This window comes from Camelina sativa, chromosome 18 (genome assembly GCF_000633955.1).
Source record: "Camelina sativa cultivar DH55 chromosome 18, Cs, whole genome shotgun sequence".
In the NCBI taxonomy this organism is placed as follows: domain Eukaryota; kingdom Viridiplantae; phylum Streptophyta; class Magnoliopsida; order Brassicales; family Brassicaceae; genus Camelina; species Camelina sativa.
Genome location: NC_025702.1, coordinates 13678633 through 13699466, shown reverse-complemented (window position 1 = coordinate 13699466; position 20834 = coordinate 13678633). Strand labels below are relative to the sequence as shown.

The 20834-nt window shown below is 35.9% G+C and overlaps 4 protein-coding genes and 1 pseudogene across 4 annotated transcripts; 2 read left to right on the top strand and 3 right to left on the bottom strand.

Moving 5' to 3' along the window:
* On the top strand, nucleotides 495-2608 carry LOC104761479. Its single transcript, XM_010484566.2, has 3 exons — nucleotides 495-1052; nucleotides 1220-1503; nucleotides 1781-2608. The coding sequence occupies exons 1-3, from the start codon at nucleotides 740-742 to the stop codon at nucleotides 2495-2497; spliced, it is 1314 nt and encodes a 437-aa protein (XP_010482868.1). The 5' UTR covers nucleotides 495-739; the 3' UTR covers nucleotides 2498-2608.
* LOC104763457 lies at nucleotides 7119-7664 on the bottom strand. The gene has a single exon (XM_010486823.1). The coding sequence runs from the start codon at nucleotides 7662-7664 to the stop codon at nucleotides 7119-7121; it is 546 nt and encodes a 181-aa protein (XP_010485125.1).
* LOC104763456 lies at nucleotides 9596-10648 on the top strand (annotated as a pseudogene).
* LOC104761478 (50S ribosomal protein L24, chloroplastic-like) lies at nucleotides 10798-12361 on the bottom strand. The gene is made up of 4 exons (XM_010484565.1): nucleotides 12162-12361; nucleotides 11639-11677; nucleotides 11241-11471; nucleotides 10798-11137 (listed from the first exon to the last, which is right to left on the bottom strand). Exons 1-4 carry the CDS (start codon nucleotides 12273-12275, stop codon nucleotides 10928-10930), a joined length of 594 nt encoding a protein of 197 aa, XP_010482867.1. The 5' UTR covers nucleotides 12276-12361; the 3' UTR covers nucleotides 10798-10927.
* LOC104761477 (calcium/calmodulin-regulated receptor-like kinase 1) lies at nucleotides 12554-15827 on the bottom strand. The gene is made up of 9 exons (XM_010484564.2): nucleotides 15647-15827; nucleotides 15480-15485; nucleotides 14604-14985; nucleotides 14172-14325; nucleotides 13861-13987; nucleotides 13597-13682; nucleotides 13434-13505; nucleotides 13143-13349; nucleotides 12554-13052 (listed from the first exon to the last, which is right to left on the bottom strand). Exons 3-9 carry the CDS (start codon nucleotides 14942-14944, stop codon nucleotides 12711-12713), a joined length of 1329 nt encoding a protein of 442 aa, XP_010482866.1. The 5' UTR covers nucleotides 14945-14985; nucleotides 15480-15485; nucleotides 15647-15827; the 3' UTR covers nucleotides 12554-12710.

The window sequence follows — 20834 nt, the reverse complement described above, 5'->3', positions numbered from 1 at the left end:
TAACAGTCCAAGACAACATTTATGTATCCTAGCGTTGATTTACTTATTCTGAACTATGTGAGAAGCCGCCTTTGGATCCTTCTTGCTAGTTTCTAGGCAACATATCTGGGTGACCAATTTAACTGGTGCTAATTAAGCCAATACACTCACTACTCCGACTCTATCCTCACCAAGACTCTTTTGGCCTTTTGGGATCCCACTCGCGTCACCAAGATTGTTTTGGGATGACGTGGGATCCTTAGAGATTTCGGACGTCTTGCTACGTAAGTGTTTAGGGCGTTGGTCCATTAAAGACAGAAAAAGTGCGATTGTTACATGACCCTTGGATCTCCCTTACCCAACACCAAGAGCCAACTGGACCTCCTCACTTGGCAAAATCTTATATGCTTGTTAAAAAGCTCCTCTGCCCGTCCACAAACGAGTGGAATCCAACAGCTATTTGAAGTCTCTTATCTCCAGAAGTGGCATATACTGGTCCTCACACCTCACTAATACTTACATTATTTATAACAGTCCAAGTCAACAATTATATGTATCCTACCGAAGCTGCCTTTGATTCTTCTTTCGAATTTTTTGGCAACATCTCGAGTGACCAATGTAATTGGTGCTAATTAAGTCAATAGACTATCACTACTCAAAAATAGAAAACACTATATAACGATGCTCCCATAAGCTAAATTAACGACACTAACTACTTACTTTCTTGGTCATTGCAATTATTTTTCTTTCTTTGTTAACTATGGAATCAAGATTGCTTTTGGTTACTCAATCGGGTGGTGTTGGTGATTTATATTCTCTTATTCGAGCGGATCCACACGTTCTTCACAATGTCGACGTTTTACCTTTTATCCAAACACCTCTCCATGAAGCGTCATCTGCTGGGAAGATGGATTTGGCAATGGAACTGATGATGCTAAAGCCATCTTTTGCCAAGAAACTAAATGAGGATGGCTTTAGTCCGTTGCATCTCGCTGTTGAGAACCAGCAAGTTGACTTAGCACTAGCGCTAGTCAAGTTTGATCCCAGTCTTGTTCGTTATCATGGAAGAGGAGGTATATATATATATTACTCCCAATTGCTCTAAATCATAATTCCTATTTGTTCTCCGGAATTTTTGGTTAGGTTGACGATAAATATATTTCAAAAATATTTATATTATAAAATTTACTTGGTGAGAAACTTAATTTAAATTATTTTTGGTCATAACTCATAACGACAGGTATGACACCATTCCATCTTGTGGCAAAGAAAGGTGGCGTCGATCTTCTTACAGAGTTTCTTCGAGCATGTCCTGAAAGCATTAGAGATGCGAACGCAAAGGGACAAACTGCTTTACACATCACCGTCATGAACAAAAGGTATGAAGAGCTCAAAATTCTAACAGGGTACATGCAGAGAATGCGCAAAAGTGATGCTGCGTACACTGAGAATGACGTCCTGAACAGGCGCGATCGTGAAGGCAACACGGCTTTGCACCTAGCGGCATACGAGAACAATCACGAGGTATGTCATTTTCGATATTTGTAGAGTACTGAAACTCTCTTGAAATACCCATACGACTTCTTTTGAACGTTTTACCTAGATATATTATGTTTGGGATTTTATGCAGTATAACCATAGAACATTGGTAGACCCCAAAGTTGTAGAGTGACATAATATTATGGCGTTTAGTGACATTCTTATAATATATCTTCGTAGAGTAAAACTCTAAATTCACGCGTTTCTGTCCGCTTGGGGGAGTCTAATAAATAGTTGTCATGAAACATTTATAAATATACAGGCAGTAAAACAGTTGTTGAAATGCATTTCACTGTACCGGAACATCCAGAACAAAAGTGGCATGACAGCCCTTGATGTCTTACGAGCCAGTGGATCTCACATGAACAAAGATACAGAGAAAATGTTACAGAAGTCAGGGGGTAAGAGCGGGTACTCTATATCTAAAGAAAAGAAGACTACACCGATGTCTGTCTTCTTGAGAAAACCCGTCACTTTCTTGGAATATTGCTCTACGGGAATGGCACGTTACAGGAGCCGCATGTCAGATGGAGCAAGGAATGCTCTTCTAGTGATAACAGCTCTTATAATCACATCTACTTATACTACCGCAATCCAACCACACGAAGAAGGCAAACTAAATAAACAAGATCACGTAGAAATCTTATTAGAGATGTTTTTACTATGGATATGCAATACTGCAGCCTTTTGCTCATCAATTGCCTTCACATATTTACTCTTACCACTTGGTAAAGCATATGCTTGGTGGTTTCTCTTTATCACGGCACCTCTCATGGGATCTTATGCAATTTCGATTTACCTGAAGTATAGACGGTTCAACGGGATCTCAGACATGTTCACCTACTTGTATCTGATTATCGTACTCTGTTTCCTCGTGTATTTCTTCATATTTTACGTGAAATGGAAGAGGACTACGAATAAGAAGATACAGAAACCCAGAAATGAGCTGATGTCTCAACAGCTTAAGATCATGGTTTAGCCATTTGAAGCGTTCGTTCTTTGTTTTTTGTTTTCCTTCTTTGTTCCCTGCAGCCCTGTAAGACTTTATTTGTTTTAAAATTTATCCAATATACATATATAGCTTTGTATTTTGGGAAACACTCTTAAAGATTGTATCTTCTGAATAAAAATTACGTGATAAAGGTTCTGCCGGAGTCATATTAAAAGGTTAAGTTCGTGGTTCAGCTATAATTCGATGAAAATTTCATAACCTTCAAAACTATATACCAAATTAATTTTTTTTTTTTTTTTGAAATGGAGGAAGGAGAAAAACCTTTACAGGGTCATGATATTAAAAATTAGCTTCACTTGACGTTTGCATTGGCCTTGATTAAAAAATAAATACAGAGTATACAGGACGTATAATATTTACAGTTCTCAGTAAAGCTTAAGTCAATTTATATTGTATATTTGTATCATAGGCTCCTAGCTAGCTAGCGTGGACTCACTGATTACCCACTAGTTGCGTATTAATTAAGAATTTAAGAGTTTAAGACCCCTGTTAGGATTGGAAAAACTATCGAACAGACCTGAGCTGAGAGCGAGAAAGAAAAGAAGCAAAAGAACATACATGCGATTTAACGAGTTCGGTTAACTGATGTGGTTAATCTACGTCTCGCCGGATTTTGATTTTTGGAATCCACTAATACTGCTCAAATCGAGCTTACCACGTCTATTACAAAATCTCACCGATCTACACTATCTATTTTTCTCTAACTCTTCTCTATCTCTATCTCTCTGTTACAACAACGAATGAAATCAGAGGAAGAAGAAGAGACTAGATACAAAATAGGTATAACAACCTTTCCCACGAGAATAACAGACGCGTGGCAATACCTTAGCGAATCACATAACCTAGACTGGATCTTAATTGATCCTCGGTTATCCAGCTTAACCAACCAAACCCAAGAGAATTTATCTCTTACCAATCTCAGACTATATTCTTCAAAACTCCACCTTAGTCTCAGAACAAATTTACTTGGTGAATCTCCTTGTACCCAAACCCGGATACCTGCTTAACGTCCATCAGGACGAACTTAACTTCTAGTAACTCGAAGCATCTGCAATGCTTCCTGAAACTTAGCGACTGGTAAAACCTTAGTGAAGATGTCCGAAGGATTGTACTCTGTAGGAATCTTCACAACAGTAATCTCTCCGTTGTTAATGAGATCTCTAATAAAATGATACTTCACCGAGATGTGTTTGGTCCTCTCATGAAACACAACATTCTTAGCAAGTGCAATTGCACTTTGTGAATCACAGTAAACTACCACTGTATTCTGAGGGAAACCAAGCTCTTCTGCTAATCCCTTCAGCCAAACAGCCTCTTTTACCGCTCCTGACAAAGCAACATATTCAGGTTCTGTAGACGATTGAGCCACAACCTTCTGAAGAGACGACCTCCAACTCACTGCATTACCCCCTGCCGTGAAAACCATCCCGGAGGTTGATCTCCTATGATCAAGGTCAGCTGCATAGTCCGAATCACAATAACCTGTAATAGTAAAATCTCCTCTTCGATTGAAATTCAAACAAGTACCAACTGAACCTCGGATATACCTGAGAACCCACTTAACCGCAATCCAATGACCTTTTATAGGATTGCTCATGAACCTGCTTATCAACCCAACTGGATATGCTAAATCCGGCCTGGTGCCAAGCATAGCATACATGATACTTCATATTGCCCTCTGATACGAAACCTTCTTCATAAATGCAGCCTCCTTCTTTAACTCAGCTTCTGAAGCCGACTTCAAATTGAAATGAGCCCCCATCGGAGTATCTATAGACTTAGCTTGATCCATTCTGAAGTTGCTCAGTATCTTCATTAGATAACCCTCTTGAGAAATCTTCAAACTCCCAGTATCTCTATCTCTGATAATTTCCATACCCAGAATCTTCTTTGCCTCTCCAAGATCCTTCATCTCAAATTCTGATCTCAGCATAGCCTTAAGGTCCACAATCCGAGCTAGATCAGTAGAAGCCACCAGTATATCATCTACATAAAGCAAGAGATACAGATATACACCGTCTGGAAACCTTCTGAAATAAACGCAATAGTCATACTCACTCCGAGTAAACCCCTTCTGAACCATAAACTCATCAAATCTCTTGTTCCACTGTCTCAGAGCTTGCTTTAAACCATATAACGACTTCTTGAGTAAACAAACCTTCTCAGGATGTTTCTGATCAATGAAACCTTCAGGTTGCTCCATTAGAATGTACTCATCAAGATAACCGTGAAGAAAAGCAGTCTTCACGTCCAATTGATGCAGCTCCATGTTGAAGTAGACTACCGCAGACAGAATATATCTAATTGATACATGCTTCACAACTGGAGAAAAAATCTCTTGATAGTCAATACCCTCCTTTTGAGAAAACCCTCTCGCAACTAGCCTGGCCTTAAACCGAGGTTGTTCAACACCAGGAATCCCAGCCTTCCTTTTGAAAATCCATTTGCAGCTAATGACGCTATGTCCTGCGGGTTTATCGACCAGAACCCAAGTTCCATTTTTCTTCTTTGAATCCATTTCCTCATCAGCAGCTCCTAACCAACGCTCACTGTCAAGACTGTTCATAGCTTCCACAAAAGTAGAAGGTTTTGGACCTCCTCCATCCTCTGCTAAACAACACACATACGCTAACAAATCTTCTTCTTTTGTCCCCACATCATAATCTTGAAACCTGACAGGAGGATTGATCTGTCTTCTAGACCTGTCTCGAGCTAACTGATAACCACTGAGACTCCCAGAAGCATTCCCTTGATCTTCAGCTTCCTGAACTGATTGAGGATTGGAAGAAGATTGATCCTGAACAGAAGTGCTGGTAACGTCTTCACCTTGAACGACACGCATTGATTTCCTGTTGTTACCTGCAAAATCAAAACTAGAAACATCATCAGTACTAAAAGATATTTGTTCATTACTTGACTTAGCCGCTTTGTACATGACGACTTCTCTGAAAACCACATTCCTACTGACAATGCACTTCTGATCTTCCAAAAGCCAAACTTTGAACCCTTTAACTCCTTCTGGATAACCGGTAAAAATCCCTTTCTTAGCACGCGGCTCAAGTTTCCCCTCACTTGAGTGAACATACACTAAACAACCAAACCTCCTGAGACCACTTAACGACTGCATTGCTGAAGTCCACATCTCTTCAGAGACCTTGAAATCAATGGCAGATGATGGAGAACGATTTATCAGATAGACTGTTGTTGCCGCTGCTTCAGCCCAAAACCTTTAGCCAAGACCACTCTCACTCAACATACTTCGAACTTTGTTCATAATGGTTCGATTAAGTCTCTCTGCGACCCTGTTTTGCTGTGGAGTGTAAGTACAAGTTATGTGCCTCACGATGCCTTCATCTCTGCAGAAACTATCGAACTGATGATTGCAGAATTCAAGACCATTATCAGTTCGAAGCCTTTTTATTTTTCTCTCAGATTGAGTTTCAACCATCTTCTTCCAGCTAACAAAGCTCTTGAAAGCTTCATCCTTGAATCGCAGAAAATAAACCCACACCTTCCGTGAAAAATCATCAGTAAAGGACATAAAGTACTGACACTTACCTAGACTCATTGGAACATTAGGAGAGCCCCAAAGATCTGAGTTAATGTAATCCAGTTTATACTGTGTAACATGTTGAGCCGGACCGAAACTGACCTTGTTAGTTTTTCCAATAACACAGTCCTCGCAGAAGCCTACCTCTGTTGATTCACAGTCTTCAAGACATCCCATTTTCCCTAACACTTGTAGACCTTTCTGACCAGTGTGTCCCAATCTGCTATGCTACAACACAGCTTTGTCATTTCCTTTAGTCTTCTCTATACCTCTTCTTGACTCGACAACACAAGCTTCTGAGATCCTTGCAACTCCCTGAAAAATGTAGAGAGACTGACGTCTCAATCCTTTCATGAAGACTGCGCCACTCTTTATAATCTTCAGGACTCCATTACCGCCTCCGAACTTGCAACCTTTAGCTTCAAGCATTCCAACCGAGACCAGATTCCTTGAGATATCAGGCATATATCTGACCTCATGGAGCACAAAGGTGGTTCCATCTGAATTTTGAAACCTGACTGACCCGACTCCTTTGACTTCACAGTAGGTATTATTTGCCACTCGAACTTTACCATAAGATATCTCCTTAAGCTCGATGAAGACATCTCTTCTTGGCGTCATATGGAATGAACATCCAATATCCATTATCCATTCGTTTTGGGTGATTTCTCCCATAACCAGATTAACTTCAGATGCTACCAGACCAACAAGATCCTTTGCATCATCCTTGACCATAACTGCCTCACCGGTTCCATCAGACTGAACTCTAGACTTATTCCTCTCAATCCACTTGTAGCACTGTCTCTTGAAGTGTCCTTCCTTGCCACATATCCAGCAAACCTTTTTTCCATCCTTGGACTCAAACCTTGATCCACTCATATTGTTACCTTGACATGTTGGACTCATCGAACTCCTTGTGAATCCCTTCCCACGAACATACAACCCTTCACCATTCTGACTAGAAATACCAGAGTCATCACGAAGCTCGAGCTCTTTAGACTTTGCAGCACTGATAACATCTTCCATCTTGATTTCATCTCATCCGTACTTAAGTGTCTCTTTCAACATATCATACTTCTCTGGTAGAGAACTCAGAATCAAGATTGCTTGAACCTCATCTGGAACTTGAATCTGAAGGTTATTCAGATCCGATATCATCTTCAAGAACTCATCGATGTTGTCATCCAATGAATTTGAATCTCGCATCCTATAGTTGTAAACCTTGAGTTGTAGGTACACCCGAATTGGCAGAGAATTTACCAGATACAACCGTTCGAGCATTGACCATGCTTCAGCTCCAGTCGTACACTGATCAATCTTCCTTAGAACCTTATCGCCGATGTTTAGAAAAATAATATCTAACGCCTTCTCACACAGCTCCCTTCTTGACTTTTCATCTTCGATCCGTTTCTTCATATTCTCCGGATCTGCCTCTTCCGCCTCAGTCGGAGGAGCAATAGATTCTTGCTCCTTCAGAACTCCCTTGAGACCTAAAATCCTCAGGTGAGCCAGCATCCGTGTCTTCCAAAAGCAGAAGTCACCGGATCCGTCGAACACCGCCACCTTGAGCTTTGTATTCGTCATCCCTCTGAACAGATCTAACAGATGAATCCAAAACCTTGCTCTGATACCAATTTGTTAAGATCGGAAACAACTATCGAACAGATCTGAGCTGAGAGCGAGAAAGAAAAGAAGCAAAAGAACACACACGCGATTTAACGAGTTCGGTTAACCGATATGGTTAACCTACGTCTCGCCGGAGTTTGATCTCCGAAATCCACTAATACTGCTCAAACCGAGCTTACCACGTCTGTTACAAGATCTCACCGATCTACACTATCTCTCTTTCTCTATCTCTTCTCTATCTCTATCTCTCTGTTACAACAACGAATGAAATCAGAGGAAGAAGAAGACACTAGATACAAAATAGGTATAACAACCTTTCCCACGTATGAAGCGTGTAGAATAACCGAGATAAGTGAGAACGTGTGGCAATACCTTAGCAAATCACATAACCTAGACCGGATCTTAATCGATCCTCGGTTATCCAGCTTAACCAGCCAAACCCAAGAAAATTTATCTCTTACCAATCTCATACTATATTTTTCAACCCCCATGACCTGATTCCTAAAAGGTTAAAAAACACACACATAAATCATTGAACAACGGAAATTATGGTGAGCAATGGAAACGTTTCCGGCTCGTGTCGTGTTACGCAACTTTAATGAGCAATTGTCTAGATGTTTTGGTTGTAATTTTTGGTTCCTTTATAATAATTTCGTAAACGTGGTAATAACGGTTTAAATTAAATTTAAGAACCGGTTTGGAATTTAGTTAGACATTATAAGCTGTTAAAAGTTAACGTCCACACGGTTTGAGATTCAATTTCAAACTTGGTTTTGTTAATTAGGGATTGACATGTTTTATCATATGATTACTTTGTGTGGTTTTAGCTCCGATCTCCAAATTCGGTGGGGCTAGCTGTAGTCTATAGATCGTTTCTCTACTATGTTCTCGAAATTAAGAATACAAATTCCATCATCCCATGCTCAAATTATTAGGGAGCGAATCAAAATGAACGGAACAAACAAATTATGCAAAAATGTCATTCCTTGAAAGGAGAACAATATTTTTTTCTCCATACCGGATGCAAAAATTAAACATTTGTTTCTTACTCCGGATACGAGTAATAAGTTTAAACGATCCCACCAATTAATGTAAACAGTCATGATATAGTAAATACAACAAAAAAAAAAGATATATACAGTACAAAAAATCCCTCGTGGTTGCTTGAAAATATTGGCTAGTGATTTTCTTCAAATTAGTAGACTAGTAGTTAAATAAAAGAAAAGTATCTGATAAAAGAAATATACCAATAAAAAAAGAAGAGAAAATGAATATATATCAAGTTATCCGCTGGTCAACCATTCGTAAACTCCCGCAAACGCACCCATTTTAAAACGCTAAATCAGTCATTTAAAACATTTAATAACGCTTGAAACTGCAACCATCCACTTCCGCAATCTCCTGCAACCGCAATCGCAAACGCTGCGGTTGAACCAATCAGGCCCTAAGTAAACAACACTTATTTGGTCTTTCTAAAAGATAACACAACAGTTATTTCGTCTTATATATAGTAACCAACTCATGTTAGGTCTGACTTTTAACGGGTTTTAAGTAATTTATATATTAGGTCTGATATGATTTCTAGTTCAACTGGTCCAGTTGACTGGTCTGATCTGCTTAAGAACACTGATAATTAACGAACGATATATATACATAGAGAAGAAGCATGATCAGATTGCACACCCAGCATGACTTCGATTAAGATCATAACCATCGAAATTGTATCGTAGCTCCATTATTGTTTTAATTAGGAAAAAAAAAAAAGATTACCTTTCTGTATCATTTTATATAATATTTTCGAAAACAAAAATTTAGTTTCAAATTGACTAATATTTTCACCATCTTATGCAAATTTTCAACTGTTTCAGTTATAGTGATCATTTGTATTCTGTCCCGAGAGCATTAGAGATGCTAATGTAAATGGAGAAACTGCTTTACGCATCACGGTTATGAATGATAGATACGAAAAGCTAAAATTTATAAGAGGTTGGATGCAAAGAATACGCGACAATGATGCTTTGTCCACCGAGATTCATGTCCTGAACATACGTGATCGTGAAGGCAACACGGCCTTAAACCTAGCCGCATACAAGAATAATCACCAGGCATGTTCTTACCCTTCTTTATGTTTTATATTACCCTCCTTTTTAAATTCACAAATCCTCGTTCTTTAAATCAGTTAGTGTTCGAGTGACGAGTTGTCGCTTAAATTGTTTTTGTTATTGCTAATAGTTGTCGTGTGTATACAGGCAGTGAAACAGTTGTTGAAACGCATGTCACTGAACCGGAACATCAGGAATAAGAGTGGCATGACGGTCCTTGATGTCTTAAGAGCCAATGGACCTCACATGAACAGAGATACAGAGAAAACTCTACAAAAGGCGGGTGGTAAGAGCGCGGCTTCTCTATCCAAAGTTGAGACCATCTCTGTTTTCCTTAGGCAACCTGCCAATTTTTATGAATATTGCTCTACGGGAATGGCACGTTTTAGGAGTCGTATGTCAGATGGAGTACGGAACGCTCTTCTAGTTATTATAGCTCTGATAATCACAGCTACTTATCAGACCGCGGTCCAGCCAGAAGATGAAGCTAAACAAGGAAAACCTCCGGATAACCTCATATTAAAGCCTGTGCTACTATGGGGTTTCAATACTATAGCCTTTTTCTCAGCTATGGCCTTGACATTTATACTCTTACCAGTTGGTAGAGCATATACTTGGTGGTATATCTTCATTTCCGTACCTCTCATCTGTTGTTATGCAATTTCTGTGTACCTTAAGGTCAATTATGAACCAGTATTCCTGTTGATGTATTTGATTGTCATATTCGGACTACTCATTTATCTACTTGTATGACAATTTTATAGGAAGCGCACTACAAAGAAGAAGGTACCGAAACCCAAAAGTGAGTTGATTTCTCAAGGCTTCAAGACCATGGTTTAACCATTTTAATCGCTAATCTATTAGTTGCTCCCTGTAAAAGCGTGATTGTTATGTAAACATATTCAATAGCCTTGTACACACTCATTTTGTAAAAATACTCTTAAAGATCATATCTTTTGAATAAAGTACTTCAACCTAAGCTTACTCAGTGAAGCAAAACGGTGTTTATAGGTAGAAATTTTATACTTTACCATAACAGGGATTCAATACATCCATCAAAATGCATAGGTCTATTAGTCTATATATTAATAGTGCAACGAAGAAGAAAGAAGTGAGATACTAAGATGCGGCCACTGCAACTTGGGTGGTTTCTTTATCCTTTGCCTCCTTAAGTTGCTTCCACTTCTCAATGGTGTCGATAACCTCCCCTGTTTTGATAAGATATCTTACCTTCTGTCCATCTTCAAGGACCTTGTGACCCACCCGGCTTACTACTTCCTTTTCTTTTGAATACAACATCACATTTGAGCTGTGGATAGGCGCTTCTATCTGGAAATCATAATACATATTGCACAATTTTTCAATCATCATTCGAATCTGGCCAAAGGCAGTAAAGGAATCTACAAACATCAAGTAATTTGAGTGGACTGACCTTAACAATTTGACCAGGTTCTCCCTCTTCTCGGCTCTTCATGTGTTTTGTTTTGAGGTTCACATCTTTGATCACTACGGTGCTGTTGTGAGTGAAGATCTTAGTAACCTCTCCAACTTTACCCTTATCACGTCCAGATATGACTTTGACCGTATCTCCAAACTTGACATGCATTTTGTGCAGAACCGGAAGACTGTTTGGTTTGCATTCTTTTCGTTCCCAACGCTTGAGCTGTAAGGCAAAAACCACACATAAAAATCATTTTGAACAACAACTCATCTTCCAAACCTCATTGTTTCAAAAAGAAACTGCCAACAGTAATGGTTCAAAGCTAGTATATTAAGGAATAATGCAGAGTGATAAGTAACGAGTATAATGTAATGGATATGTAAACTAACCTTTGCAAGAACAAGACATGGGTTCTCGGCGGGCTTGACCTACGAAACGATGAGCAGAGTAATAAGGAACCATCCGATAGCAGGCATTTTGAGTTTAGTAAGAAAAAGCGCAAAACCGTTCTTTTGACTCAATAAAACTCACACAACCAAATGAACAAGAGAACCACTATACTCAATAAACAAGTGAGCTATGTCCATATAGATTCCAAACAAATCACAAGTCAATCAGTCCTGAAGAGCATAAGAAGCTCTTGACATTTAACTGCTCATAAACTTCATCTCAATTCAATAGTAACACTAAAAGATAGACAATGCACAAACTTTTATACCTCAGTAACTTTTAAAACGAGCAACACAGATTCAATTTTATCAAAATTTTAACTCGTTGCTGGGATATTTGTTGAAATGGGTTTTGGGTATCAAAAGCGAACAAAATGAACCTAATTTACAAAAGCTTGAAAGAGATAAGGAAAACCTAATTCGAAAGATTAGAATCAGAAACCGATTTTTTTTAAAAGACTACCGGAGAAGCGACGGAGAGGGAGGTTGGGGAAATTAGACGCTGACCAAGGAAGGAAGAGCTAGGGGATAGAGAAAGAGAAGTGAAAGAGCTCTGAAGAGCAGACATGGTTGCCATTTTTTTTACTCGCTCTGCAACTTCCCCACTGGCTAAAGTGGCTAAACTGTTGTTGTTGTTTCTTCTTCTTCTTCTTCTTCGTCCTATCCGTTCCACCGATGACGATAAAAACTTGGATAACGAATTAAAACGACAGCGTATTCACAGGTGTAATTAATGGGCTGGGCTATTTCGATTGGGCCTTGAGTCATATATTTTAGAAAACGTGGATACTCGTTGTTTCAACAGTGAATAACAAAAGAATATTATATATTTTTTAATTCACAAAAAGAAAAAAGATATAGACAACCTAGTACACCATACATCATTATAATAATTTCTCCTAACGTCTAAAAAAACTCCAAAATTGAAAAAAAAAATTAGAAACAAATCACATTTGAAAAGTTAATAATAAAAAAAAAATGATACTTTCTTTTTTCTTGTTTTATAAAAAAATTACAAGTCTTCAGCTATACTACTGTCCACGGAATTATCCCTCCGGTGTTTTTCCGATCGTAATGATCCGTGTGCGGTTAGCTCACCTTCTGACTCCTCCACCACCGGAGGAGGAGGAGGAGGAGGAGAACTCTTCTGTCGTTTTCTGCAATTTCTCACCTTAATGACACGAGTCAAGACCTGAACAATGTCCCTCATGTTGGGACGTTTTCTAGGTGCACGAGAGATGCATTTATATGCAAAAGCAGCAACTTCATTCACTTCTTGTAAGTCAAATCTCCCGTCTAGTCTTGAATCCACTATCTCTTCCCACCCAACTTTTTCCTCTGCATTCATAGCCGCCTGTTCATCAACAAACACAAGGTTTTGAGTCTTTTTTATACATAAAGATTGGAGGATTTTGAGATGGTTTTTTGTTTTATGTAATATTACCAGCTCAACCAATTCCATTAGACCTTGTTGAGGGTTTCTTCCAGCTATAAGTTCGAATAGCAAAACACCAAAGCCATAAACATCACTTTTCTTGGTGAATGTTCTTGTGGAAATGTACTCTGGATCGAGATAACCAAATGTTCCTCGGATGTTGTTAGCAGCATGTTTGTCTACCATTTCTTCTCTAGATAGTCCAAAGTCTGCAACCTGTAGTAAGAGACAATTCACCAATGAGAAACTTGAGGTGGTTAAATAAACTGTGATCTCAAGGACGAAAGAAGATATATGTACCCGAGCTCTCATGGATTGATCCAACAATATGTTGGAAGACTTAATATCTCTGTGGATTACAGGAGGAACAGCCTGGAAAAATAAAAGCGAACATGAGTTTTGAAGTTGTGTTTTCCAAGAGAGGTGCATTAAAATGATGGATGGTTTTAGCATGTTAGCTTACCCCATCGTGAAGATACTCTAGACCGCGTGCTACGTCTAAAGCAATATATACTCTCAAATCCCAGCTAAGCGGTTCATGTTTTCCGCCTGTATCAAAGAAAGCATTTTAGTGTGTCTCAAATCTGTATGTAGGCTCATCAATTGGAGGGAGGAGTCTGAACCATCAATTTAATAAAATATGCAACAAACTAGTTAAACATTGGATTGACAATTCATTTAATGCCTAGCAGATTGTTAGAGTATGTAGAAATAGATTGTTGCTTACTGTATAAGTGAGAAGCTAAGCTTCCTTTACTCATGTAAACATATATAAGCATGTGCTGTCCTTTTTCAGCGCAATAGCCAACCAAGTTCACTAAATTACGGTGATGCAACCTTCCCAGTAACATAACCTGAAAAGAATAGGCAAGTGAATGAGTTTAGCAAGTAACTGAAGCAGATGGCAACTTATGGAAATCGTGTGTCTGCCTGATGTTAGATTTTACAAATGCATCATGTTTTTTTTTCAAAACTAGTTGTTCTATGGAAATGAGTATCATACAGAATCATCAGCTAGATGGCATAGATAGATCTTACCTCTGTCTGAAACTCTTTTTCACCCTGTTTAGAATCAGTGGCTAGAACTTTCACAGCAACAGTCTCACCGGTGGACATTTGAGCTTTATAAACAGGTCCAAATGCTCCTTGGCCTATCAAAGTTGTAAAGTTACAGGTTGCTTTCTGCAAATCCCTGAATCAGTCACCACCAAAGAACATATGTTAAAATTGGTATCAAAACCAAAAATGCAAGAATCTATCATATCCTCAAATACAAAAGCGTAACAATTTGGATATTCACAATACCAAATCCAACAATACACTCTAAAACATGATATAGATCTCAGCATTCCCCTCCTAGTAACCAAAGTAACTATAGGAAACTATCTATGAACCAGAGAATTGTATAGCATTTAAAGAACCAGGATCTTGTAGTCAGAGGAAGGAAGGAAGGAAGGAGAGAGCACAAACCTGTAAGAATATTCCAAAATGCCAGAAGCAGAGATGACATTACTCTTTTTAGTAAAACCATCAAGCCAAAGAGACCTCCCAGCATTCTTGGAAGAAGATTTAACAGGAGAATCAGGACCAATGGTGGAATCAGACATGATAATACAAGAATCAGCACCATTCTCTCTGATAGGAACGCTAGCACTTCTGCTAGAGCCACCACCAGCACCACTGTTCACAATCTGGGACTTTTTCCTATGGTACCTAAAGCAGAACAAAGCTGAAACAGCTAACACAACACCAATCACCAAACCAAGTGAGATCCCAACGATTAAACCAAATGATTCTCCTTCCATTGTCATATAATGTATCAAATCAATTCCCCCTTAATGCCTCAAGCNCCAAAAAAAAAAAAAAAAAAAAAAAGAATAATGGATCAGAGAGAGAGAGAGAGATTAAGGAATAGTTTAATAGTACTTATAGTAGTAGTAGCATAAAAATGAAGAACAGGACAACAACAACTCATTTTGCTCTCAAATTAAGAAAAGAAAAAAAAAAAATAGGAAACGTTGACTATAAAAAAAAAAAACTCTTTGAACAAATACTAAAATGGATTTTGATTCATTCATCCAAAATTAAAAAAAAAAAAAAAATGTATCTTCATTCGTGTATAAGTTAAGAATTAGCTCAGAGTTTAATTTCGAAAAGAAAAAAATTCTCAAAATTTAAGCCAAAAATGCTAATTTGTTTTCTCGGGAAAATTTAGTAAAATCCAGCTCGAGAGTCGTGCAAAACTTTAGAAACGCCGTTTGAATAATAAACATTTCTTTAATTTCTCCTTTTTTTTTTCCCCCTAAATTTCGTTGTTTAATTTTTCAACTATTTCGTCTTCTTCTTCCTCAGCAACCAAAGAAGACTTTCCCAACAACAAAAATCCCCAGAATTAAAAATGAAAATAAAAATCAAAACCTACTACTACTACACAACAACAACAAAACTCGCTTTAAGATCCAGAGGAAAAAAAAGAAAAAAAAAAAAAGAAAAGGAGGATCGAACTTTACCGGTGCAGATGTGAAGGATTATAGAAAAAGTGGTGCATTTGTTACAGAGGGACACCGTTACTCTTAAGGAAGAGAAAACAAAAAATGTGGAGAGGATTTGGGTTTGCTTTGATTACAGAGAAAAGAATCCAAAGAGAGAGAGAGAGAGAGTGAGAATGAGAGAGAGAGAGGGGTTCTACTTCAAGCAAACGATTACAAACAAAACAAACAACAACAACAAAATTAAACTTTTTTTTTTAATTTCTTTTTTTTTGTTTAATGTTGTGTGATGATGATGTGTAAAATTAAAAAGGTGTAGGAGAGAGAAGATTCAAATGTTTTTTTTGTTTTTAACTTTTTTTTTTTACAAATGTAAATAACAACAACAACAACCTCTGCTTTTATAGTTAAAAATTGAAACGGAAAGCTTCTTTTCTTTTTCTTTTTTTCTTTTTTTTCTTTTTTTTCTTTTTTTATTTTAATTAAAAATGACAGTTACTCCTTCCTTTTAATTAAATTCTCACTAGATTTTGATTATTATACTTTTTCAATTAAAGTAAAGAAGTTTTTTTTTTTTTAACATCTAAAGAATGTTTATTTATGTGATAATTTTTGATGTAGTTTGTTTTGAGGAAAAAAAATTATATCCGTGTCTGAGAAATAATATACAAAAAAATTACTGTGTTTTCTAATAATAGTCAGACAAATTTCGCACTTTGTTTTATGTCTTTTTTATACAAAAAAAAAAAGAAAAGAAGTAAATAAATCTTTATTTACTAAGTTTTGACCATTGACTAAACATATGAACATTACTATATAGTATTGTGAAAGAAATGTATAGAAAGAAAGAACAAAAAAAAGTACTAGTCAATCTAATATTTAAAGTTATTTAAGTTTTTATGAAATTTTAAATGATTTTGATGATTTTCTGGAATTTGATATGATTTATTGTAAAATTCTTTCAAATCTCTCAATTTAAAATATATTTAAAAATCATCTATTCAATAACAGTAGATTTTAATAGATTTTTAAAAATTCATGATTGAATAACATATGACTTGTAAATTTTACACAAATCATTTAAAATGTCAAGTTAAATAAATATACCCCTAAAATCCAAATCCACAAACTGTTTTGAATAACAGTAGATTTTTAAGTAATTTTTTAAATCATCAATTCGATCACAGTAAATTTTTAAATCATCAGTTTAGTAATAGTAAATTTTAATAAAATTTTAAAAAATTATGATTGAATAACATAAAATTTATAAATTTTATACAAATCATTTAAAATGTCAAATTGAATATATCCCATACTAGTTTCGATATGCATATATATACTAATACTAAAACAAAAATAATCTATATAGAAAATAAAAGAAAAATTGTAAACTGTGTTTGTGTCGTGTGTCGTGTGCCGTGTGGGTTTAATGGGTCCCACGAATATGATTATACTTTAATTTATGATTGGATGATATTTATCGTTTAAAGATCGTAACTGTACATTCTTCTTCCTTATTAGTAGGGGACTTTTTCGTTTTCCGCGACGAATTTTCCTGGGTTTTTGATTACCTGCATGGCTGCATCACGTTCTTTGTATCTTTCCGTGCACCATCTACTAAATAAAAAGCATGTTATCATTAGTATTAATTTATTATATAAAATAAAAAAAATTATACTCCCTCCACTTTAAAATATATGATGTTTTAGTTAAAACACGTATATTAAGAAATATTTATTTTTAAAAAGGTTAACCAATTGTAAACAAAAACTGTATAATAAAAAATATAAAATTAATCTAAATGTTGCATAAAATTTGGAAACATTCTATATTATGAAACAAAAATATTTATCTAAACATCCTATATTATGAAACAGAGGGAGTATATAACTCGATTTCAATGTTTAAGTCACAAAAAATCATATATATGAAATTAGTTATACATATATATATTGATTATAGATGGAGAAGATATAAATTGAATAGATATATCAAGTTTAAATCAAGAATAATCGAGTAATTCCTAAAAAAAAAAAAAAAGAATGTGATCGAATTCAAAAATATATACAGCAAAGTCGAAATAACATATTTTTCTTCGATAATTATGGAAATAAACATCTTAAATATCGACTATCTCTTCGTATAGAAACAACTTCTTTGAAAACATCATCTAATCTCTGATAGTGACTGTGACAAATAAATCAAAAAACCTAAGCATTTATTTTGTACAGTGCGATCTATGGTGATGCTAGAATCTATATAGATACTGTATTATCCAAATATTGGATTTAGCTTTATCATTGGAGGTTAGTTAGTTAATAGGTGAGAAGATAAAATGCAGCGGAACTATTAAGTCTATGGCTAGTAAGCAAGCAGTTACATATATACATACACCTAACTCACCTAATGTCACATTCAAGATTATTAGTTGGAGCTAATTTTCATCCCAATAAATTTAGAAAATAAATTTTCAAAGAAACTATAACTGCTATAGACAGAATAAGATTATGAAATTAATTTGAAAGGACATGAATTTATTGCCGATTTCTCACACTACCAATCTTATCCGTGTATTCGAAATTGAAACTAGTACGTTTAACTTGTTTTAGTTCTTCATCATGATGTGAACTTTACTTCGACATACATTATGGAGACATTTATCGATTTACACGATAAACACTAACTCGACAATTTATTAGTACAATAAAAACCAAGATAAAATCCCGAGATTATGCCACAAGTAATTCTAAAATACTTGGCCAAAAATATTCACCACAAGCACACGAAAGGAGAGAGACATTGTCATTTTCACACACAAAAAGATTTACGTAAAATGACATTTCTACTTACACTTCAATGATGCAATTTTAATAATTTAAAGATGTTTCTTTCTTATCTACGAATGTGAACTTTTTTACCCTAAACGGTGAAGAGCCGGAGTTGTATTTGTTCTTTTTACAAAACATGTTTGTTTTCTATTTTAAATTTAGTTTAAAAATAACCCCACATAACTAGTTTGAGCTAACTTTACAGTTTACTTGATGAAGAAATAACAAAGAAAATATTTCTTTATTTGTTAATGAGTATACTGAGAAACAACATGGTGTAAAATCGTTTCTCTTTGTATCAAATTAATGAATAAAATTTAGAGGTACTTAAAAGAATTACAAAAACTTTACGATATTCACTTCTTTATATTATACAGAGTGGCTTAAGCCAAAGCCAAGACAACCAAGAGAACACGTGAAGATCCTCCATGTTAATGTATTTAACCATTTTATCCATATATACAACATGTGTGAGAGAGGAAGATCATTTTAATAGATACACTAATCGGATATTGTTATTTTATCGACATTTTAGTGTTTTTTTTTTTGAATAGATCATATGTTATATTCACGTTGGCGGAGGAGAGAGTGGGGGCGCATCACAAGATACTATTATTTTTCCTCTTCTTTGTATATCTAATTATCTCTAGACCCTAAACTCCTCTTTTTTTGCTAAAAGGTTAATATCATATAATGAAAGTTTTGGTTGTTATATTAAAGGACCTAAACGAGTGAACTTTGCCGAAAAAAAGAGGAAAAAACAAAGATACACTTTGAAAAGCTTTGAGATTCGCTGGGCTTAAATCCAGAAGGCCATCAGATTTCGGAAATTCTTTCTCTTGCTCCTTGCTGAGATGGAGTTGATAATTTCACGCTTAATCTGTTTCGGAAATTCTTTCTCTTGCTCCTTGCTGAGATGGAGTTGATAATTTCACGCTTAATCTGTTTCGGAAATTCTTTCTCTTGCTCCTTGCTGAGATGGAGTTGATAATTTCACCCTAAACTCCTCTTTCTTTTCCTTAGGGACGAGATTGAATTGAACGTTTTCCCAGCGAAAATTTATGTGTTTTTAATATAAAATTATGATCCAAAAACAAAAAGTATTAGGCTATTAGCTTATATATGGAGGTTTTATTGTTGGTTCTAAAAGAATTACATGGTGCACCTTGCATAGAAAGGGAAACAAAAAAAGAGAGTTAATTATATTGGGACTATTGTGAAAAACAAATTATATATGGGACTTAGGAGGAAAAAAATGAATTTGATAACTTGAGAGCAAATATTCCCCCAAAAGTTCAAAGTTTACTTGTTCCATGGTCGCATAATCATTAAGCAAGACATTTCCTCTCCACGTGCGCGGTATACAACCCCATGTTCTCATGTCTCCCATGTATAGAATGCATAGTCGTATATGTTTGTATTTTAAACATATACACAAACTAAAATTTGGAGATTTATTGATTATGAAACGAAAAGGTTAGCCTACTACATGTGTGAGGATGTGATTAAAGATGCAAAAAACGCGTTAGCGCCTTCTTTAGTGCACTAGTATAGTAAGTAGTAGTAATATATTAGGGTTTAAAAAATTTGAGATAATTAAGGTACAAGTCTGTTCTTTGATCATGCAATGAGACAATGATGCACTCACTAAAAGAATTAATTGGGCTTTGGCGGTTCGCCTTGTCCATGGCCACCAACAAAATCACTCAAGAAACTGTGTGACTCACAAATTCACAATTCAATCTTCAAAGCCCAACAAATATTACGTACCTTAATCAAACAAATTATTTGGATACATCTTCGTAATTACCAAACATTGAAAATGTAACTGAGATCTTGATACAGAAAATGTAAGTACAGTATCTTACAATTTTTGTAAAAAGGTGATTGTTAATCTCCTGTTTTTGACGAAGAAAGGTAGGTCAGCTAGTGAGATTTTTTTGGTTAATGTGCATGAGAGAGTTTCGAATACTTTTTCTCAAAATACCAATATAAATTGACGTCACCTTATGAATACTAGCTACTTACTTTATGCTAAGATTTAATTTCTTACATTGGTGCATGCTTCATTTGTATGCAGATATAGAAAACCAATTCGTTAGGATAAACACTGTACACCTTTTCAAAACATTTCATAGAAAAGAAAAAAAGGTTTTTACTTGCATAAATATGAAAAAGTAAGAAATATAACTATATAAGAAAAGTTATACTGTATAACTTATACTAGGGAGTAGCATGTTTTGTTTTCGGGTTTTAAAAAAAATATATCGTCGGCGTTCCGTTTCTGTTTTTGGTTGTATGTTCGGTTGATGCAGTACAGTACTCATACGAGTTGCATAGCCCAATTCAAACTCTGTTTTAATTTGCATAAGTTTAGATTTCGG